The sequence below is a fragment of the Leptonotus elevatus genome, chromosome 15, assembly GCF_054856555.1.
Source record: "Leptonotus elevatus isolate MCC_2025b chromosome 15, RoL_Lele_1.0, whole genome shotgun sequence".
Lineage (NCBI taxonomy): Eukaryota > Metazoa > Chordata > Actinopteri > Syngnathiformes > Syngnathidae > Leptonotus > Leptonotus elevatus.
In genome coordinates, this window is record NC_141253.1 from 1,330,495 (window position 1) to 1,337,688 (window position 7,194).

The 7,194-nt window shown below is 45.7% G+C and overlaps 1 protein-coding gene across 9 annotated transcripts in view; it reads right to left on the bottom strand.

The window, feature by feature from the left end:
• The window catches only part of rapgef1b (Rap guanine nucleotide exchange factor (GEF) 1b), a 44,226-nt gene extending 38,048 nt beyond the window's left edge, over positions 1 to 6,178 (bottom strand). For all 9 annotated transcript variants that reach the window (XM_086097736.1, XM_086097734.1, XM_086097733.1 and 6 more), the window contains exon 1: positions 5,774 to 6,178. In XM_086097736.1, the coding sequence (XP_085953862.1) occupies positions 5,774 to 5,801 (28 nt within the window). In that variant the 5' untranslated portion in view covers positions 5,802 to 6,178. The remainder of the gene's footprint in view (positions 1 to 5,773) is intronic.
• Positions 6,179 to 7,194: the final 1,016 nt, after the last annotated feature.

Here is a 7,194-nt window from a genome sequence, read left to right on the forward strand (position 1 = left end):
CGCGCGTTGCGTCACAGGATACTGTGTGGCAAGAAACAGCGTGTTTTACATGTAGTTGGATGGTTTTGCACATTTGAGGGAGAAACAAAAGCAGACGGTTCATTCTTGTTGCGTCATCAATTGTACGGTCTCCTCTTTGGTGGAGATTTTCATGCACGCCAGATCCACCACACCAGCATCTACCGAAACTCAGACACAATCTGTTTCCTCCTCAGGTTATTGAATCGGTGGAGGTCTGAGGTCTGCGGATCTCACTCGGCCTCGTCTGTCCTTCCTTCCTTTTCTCGGTCTCTCCTTTGGTCTCTTGAGGCCTCCCTGATTTTATGTTTTTTGGATTTGTTGGGGTCTGGATGTTTCTTGGGCTGGGGAGGAGTTCTGGTGGGGGGTGTCTGGTCGGTGCTGGATTTCACTTTCCTTGGTTTTCTTTGGTCCTTCCTCGGGTCTCCTGGTGTTCGGTTTAGGTGAACGGTATGAGGTTTTTTCTAATAGGTTTTCTGGTGAGCTAACAAATTCATGCACGCACGCACGCACGCCCACACAAAAAAAAAAAAAAAATATATATATATATATATATATATTAAAAAAAAAAAAAAAATGAGCAATGATGATGACATTTCCGAATGAACAATACTGAGCTCTTTAAAAAAAAAACAAAAAAAAACAATTGTACGGTCTGACGGGGGCCTGATAAAAAAAGTTTTAGCGCATTCCCACCGAAAGGGGACGCAAAAAAAGAAAGAAATCAGGAGGGTATAACTTGACGCTCAAAGCCTGGATTCCGGCTGATGCCGTTTGTGAGGCTCAATTTATAACCGGTAAGTATTTGTGACTATAGATTGTTATTTGGAGAGGATTTTAAAATAATAATCTAGATTGTGCAGTATAAAATCCGCCGAGTCCTATAGATGTTGTCCTTTCCTTCGGCACCACAAAGGACACTTACCAATGAAGAATAATGACCCGGCTTTATATTAAATAAGAGTAAATGTCCCCAAAGCAGATGTGTGTGTGTAGCCAGGAAACAGCTGTCGGACCAACGTTTATCAGCATCTTTCCACATCTCATATAGGCTTTGAATCATTTTGATTTTGTCGCCAATACATATATTATGCTTCTCTGTAACTCCCCCCCCCCCCCCCCCCGTCCTTTTGGCCGTTAAAGTGCATAACTGGCGATTTCGCCCGCTAAGTTTATTGTTGCACGTCACATCTGTACAGCGCGGCTGAGCCCACAATCATTTGATGCCACACAGCCAGCCGCGCATGCGCCAAAATCTGTCAACAAAGGATCCTCCTATACAACAAAGCGCTATAAAACAGCTATGCCAGCCAAACCCGACAACGAGGCGCTCAAAAAGTGGCCACGGAATGAAGGCGCAGCGAGCTAGCGAGCTAGCGAGCTCCAATTGCAACGGCTGCTGATCTACACAAAAGCAGTGAAGGTCTTACATATTGGGGGAGGGACAACTCGTACCCGACTGCAAAGTCCATTATTGTCAAAAATGTGTAATGACTTAGAAATTCCAAATTCACTTTAAGGGCTTTTAATATACAATGTTCAATTCTGTTTTGGTTTATGTTTAAGATTTACAGTAAACGTCAACAAGGACTGACAAATAAACAGCTTGACGTAAAAGCACACGTCGCTTTGTATAAATTGCGAGAACTGTGGTTAAAGCATGTTCCGTTCCGTTCCGTCTTCAATTCCGCTTATCCGGGGTCGGGTCGCGGGGGGCAGCAGCTTTAGCAGGGAAGCCCAGACTTCCCTCTCCCCAGCCACTTCAGCCAGCTCCTCCGATGGGATCCCAAGGCGTTCCCAGGCCAGCCGTGAGACGTAGTCTCTCCAGCGTGTCCTGGGTCGTCCCCGGGGCCTCCTGCCGGTAGGACATGCCCGGAACACCTCCCCAGGGAGGCGCCCAGGAGGCATCCGAACCAGATGCCCCAGCCACCTCAACTGGTTCCTCTCAACGTGGAGGAGTAGCGGCTAAAGGTTAAAGGTTAAAGCATGTGGCAGGGGTAAATCTATATACATCATTTTAAAAACAACTTGACCTTTCGATACCTTGGATTTACACCCATCGCAGGGGCCCCGCAATAAACAGGGGTTCAACTGCAGTGCGCTCGGAAATGACTGACACATCTGCGCTAAATGCGAGTAAACGTAGGAGCTTTAAACGGCAAACACGCGCCACGTAGGTGAGGAGGTTGGGGGAGACCCAAAATAGAATGAGGCTGTCTTCTCCCATTGATTGCTCACAAAGAGAGACGGGGCTAATTATAAAACACAACTCCTCGCAACGCTCACGTGTCAAAGCTGTTGTGTCACAGTTGGGGGTGGGGGTGGGGGGGTGATTAAGGTTGAGATGTCATCACTTTTTCCAACACTGTGACAGCAAAATAACATTAAGTCAGAGATTCATTCAAGTGGGTTGATTCCAAGAAACGAGCAGTCAATGCTCAGTAAGGCCCCTCCGCATTGCTGTATTTAATTTGTATTTAACAACAACAAAAAGTGGCAAAGTTACTGTTTTGCTTGACTTGTTTTTTTTTTTTTTTGAAAAATCGATTCATTCTCCACAGCTGATTTTGAAAGAATGGAACAAGCTAAGATTTTTTTTGTCTGGTAAAATAAGAGATGGCGGCACGGTGGCTGACTGGTTAGCACGTCCGCCTCCCAGTGCAAAGGTTGTGAGATCGAGTCCGGGCTTCGGCCTTCCTGGGTGGAGTTTGCATGTTCTCCCCGTGCTTGCGTGGGTTTTCTCCGGGTACTCCGGTTTCCTCCCACATTCCAAAAACATGCATGGCAGGTGAATTGGACACTCCAAATTGTCCATAGGTGCGATTGTGAGTATGGTTGTTCGTCTCTGTGTGCCCTGCGATTGGCTGACAACCAGTTCAGGGTGTAACCCCGCCTACTGCCCGAAGCCAGCTGGGATAGGCTCCAGCAACCCCCGCGACCCTTGTGAGGACAAGCGGTACAGAAAATGGATGGATGGATGGAAAATAAGAGATGCTATCGACTTTTTTATGCTTTATGTCACAGAACACGAAAACATGCAAACACAATCCTTAATAAATGTACATTTTAAATGTTCAAGATTTAACATCAGAAAATAAGCCATCAAAGTTGAATAGCTTGTCTGTTCAAGTGTGCAACAGCTTGAAGCAAGCACGCTTTTCCGACCCCCCCCCCCTCAAAGTGATGCTATATGACAATTATTGAGTGCATGAGAGAGAGAGAGGATCCTTCCATTCTTCCTTTGCTCCCGCTTCCCAACATCACCGTGTTCCGATTGTCCAGAACAGGACAAACGAGTGACATTGGGACACCGTTACCATGGTGACGGGAAAACACGTTGATGCGTGACGACGGGCTGTACGTCTCCCGTCGCGTTCCGTTAGTTCGTGTATGCATTGATACCCCCTCTTGGTCTGCACGCTATGGCAACCATTTTGCATGGTGCGGTTTTTTTGGGCAGCGTTTCACTGCAAACAACAACAACAACAACAACCTAAAAACACATGTAGGCGCCCCGACGCTGGTGAATAACGTAAAAACATTACAACGACACACGCATGCAAAACCAAACCTTCGGATCACAAGTCATCAAAGCAATGAACCGGCAGCCAACACAAGAAGCTTAGCTAACGTTGAATTTCTTATCAGAACACGCAAATACTCAAAACGGAAACACAGCAGTCAAGTCACAGAAACCCAAATGAAATCATTTGTTCACAGCGCACGGGAATCATATTTCACGAAACTGCAGTACAAACTTCACCTTCAGCTCCTGGTAAGAAGACAATTTTACTTTCTTCAATCATCCTCTCGGCGGGAAGTAGCGACCTAATCTTCTTCTATGATAACAGATTCCTAACACTTTGGAGATGCTGATGGGGCAACGGTCGGATCCCTCGGGGAACAGATAAGTGCTGATGGCTTGACTCTCGAGGCTTGTTGTTATGCTTTTTTGATTATAGGAAACTCATCCGTCTGAGGCAATGGGAAATTTTCCATCCACCATGCATCACTTCGTCGCGTGCGCGTGTCAGAAGACAGCCGGTTGAAGCGAGGATGCAAAAGTCGCCGATGTGTGTAAAATGTCCTCCGCCAATGCCCGTGTGTTGTTTTTTTTTCTGCCTTGTCCTTTGCATTAATGCCCTTTTATAAAAACACACAACAGAAGGAGACGCCGGTCACTATAACTTTAGTCAACAAGTCAATGCGACTTGGACTTGACTCGATTCGAGTCACTGGGAATTGCTTTGATGACTCAAGTTGACGCTAGTCACTGTTTGTGACGAGTGACTTGGCAAAAATGGGGCTCAACTTGGACTCGGGAGTTAAAGACAGACTTGATTGTCATTCCTTTTATATGTTCAGTTTAAAGATCAAATATACAATTATTTAGGCTGTTCGTGGCTTTAAGATGAAGAAATTTGAGAATATTTTGATTCATTCAATCAAAAAAATCGACCGTGTTTTTAGGTTGTCTGTCAATAGATATGCATGTCCATTACGCCAATTTAGAAGAGGGGCTTTAAAGTGACAACATTAAAAAAAAAAAGAGAGAAATTGACTCACTGAGCTATTGTGCAAATAGACACATTTTCTCGCTGGCAAGTTTCTTTAAAACAGAAAGAAAGAAAGAAAAAGACAACCAAGTAAAGTGTTGTATCTATGTGAAGATTATGCATATTGTTTGACTAACAGTATAAATACATGAGTCATTGTTAATGTAATACCAGTAAATCAATTAAAAAATCCCCAGGTGTTTTCTAAAAATGTTTGTTTTTTCCGTTATGTCTGTAGATTGTCAATAATCCAGCTAATGTCAACTTTAAAGGCTGAACCGATGCAACTGGAACCTCCTTATAGTTGAATTAATTTGTTGTGTTTCTGTTTGTTTTCAAAAAAATGTTTGTTCGTGTGACTTAGGCAATTAGGCGATTATGCTAATGAGACACAGAAATATGTTTTCATTAGATAAATGAGAAGGCATTCTTTGTCCATAAAAAAACATTAATAAATCTCTTCAAAATGTTTATATTTTCAAATGATCATTTCTGCAACATTCCTAGGAAATCCCAACACAGCTAGATTTGGAACAGGTTAGTCGTGTGGTCCCTGGGGGCTACCTGGTGAACCCAGCACTGTGTTGGTGACCCCCGGGTTGGATAAATTGACCTATGATGTCATTATACTGACCTCATGGCTCTTCCATCCAGATATATTGCAGGCGTGACAACAAGATTTGAGCTTGACTTGAATTATGCTCGAGACTTGAAAATGACATATTTAGACATTTTTGCACACGTTCGGCTTGATTAACGACCAAAAGTGCAGTAGCGTGGTAGTCTTTGGGAACATACTCAGAACGAGCCGAACCCAAGGCTAACCGTTAGCCGCGCGGCTAGCACCCGTTCCAAACGCCGCCTGACGCCCCTCGTTTTGGGCTTAGCTGGCCGGGTGAAAGCGACCCCGGCGACTCGCCTCGTCTTCGGCGAAAAGTGAAAGTAATTGTCCGGTTGTGAAAACGCACCCAAAAGCTCGCACTATCTCTTGTGTGTTTACTTGCGATTAAGGATGCCGGTGAAGTACCCCCCCCCCCCCCCAACCCACAAAAAAAAAAAGAAGAAAAAAAAAAAAGCTAAAGCGCTAAGCTACTACCAAAACGTACGAGGCCCGATTGGACCAGAGTACACAATGAATGTTACCCCGGTAGCATAACGAACATCCCCGGCCTCGGTACCGTTACACGTCGGAGTCTTACCTTGCTTACTCTCGATTTTGCCCGACATTTTCTTCCTCTCGATAACCCGCACTCAGCGGTTCCGACAAAAAACGCTGGCGCCTCGCAGCTGGTTCGCCGCCGTCGTCACCGACGACGACTATTCCCTCCTTTTCCGTACACCGTAGTGTCCGTCAGACGGTTCTGGTGGGCTTAAAAGAATGTATCCGTCTTCCACACACATGGTGCGGGTCCAAGCGAGGAGGGGGGGGGAAAGAAAATACGCCGCTCCTCGGTCGAGTCGGTCCGTCGCTGGGTGATCTGTCGCTGGGTCCACACTACACGCGCACGCTTTGACGTCTGGTGGCAAAGCCCGTGAACTCGCTTGTGGGAATCATAGCCAGCCAGTCAGCCAGTCAGCCAGCAGGCAGCCAGCGACGATCGAGCGAGAGGCTCAGCCGGCGTGACAGCGCCTCGCCGTGGCAGGAATGAGCAACGGCAATCTGTCAACAAGGCGATGGGCGTGTGTGTGTGTGTGTGTGACTTGTGGAGCTCCGGGCCCACCGAAGGAACGGAAGTTTACACCGGGCGGGATAATAATATGGCGGTGGTCCACGGCTCGGTACTAGCTTTGAGAAGCACTGGTGTCATGTTCCACTCTTTGCTTCTTAACGGTGGGGAAATGTGGGTGTTGAAAGCTTTCACCAGGAAAAAAGTGTTGTCGAAACACCCACCTTCCCCTGCAGCTGTGACAAAAAACTGCGGCTGTTTATAGCTTTCACTGGGAAAAGTGTGGGTATTGAAACCTTTTACAGGAAAAATTGTGGGTTTTGAATGTCGAAACACTCACAGTGGCCTGCAGGTGCAACAAAAAAAAAAAGTGAGTGCCAGGAAATGTCTGGGTGTCAAAACCTTTCACCAGCAAAAGTGCAGTTGTTGCGTGTCGAAATACCCCATTCCCCAGCAGGTGACAAAAACTGTGGGTGTTTATAGCTTTCACAGAGAAAGGTGTGGGTGTGGAAACCTTTTACAGGGAAAAAATGTGGGTGTTGAGTGTATAAATACCCACATTTCCCTGCAGGTGTGACAAAAACTGTGGTTCTTTTTAGCTTTCACTGGGAAAGGTGTGGGTGCTGAAAACACCGGTTTTAAAATGTTTACACTGAAAAGTGTGCAGGTTTAATGTTGGTATTGAAATCTTTCACTTGCAAAAGTGTGGGTATTGAAAAACCCAAGTGTTGAAACATTGCACCGAAACAGTGTGGGTGTTGAAACCTTCCACTGAAAAAGTGCGGGTGTTCATGGCTTTCACCTGGAAAAATGTGGGTACTGAAACATTCCACTGAAAAAACCCACATAGTTGTTAACAGCTTTAACAGGGAAAAGTGTGAGTTTTGAAGCACACACATCCAGGGGCGTCGATCTGGGGTGGGAGGAATTGGAAGACACAATGTGAAAATATT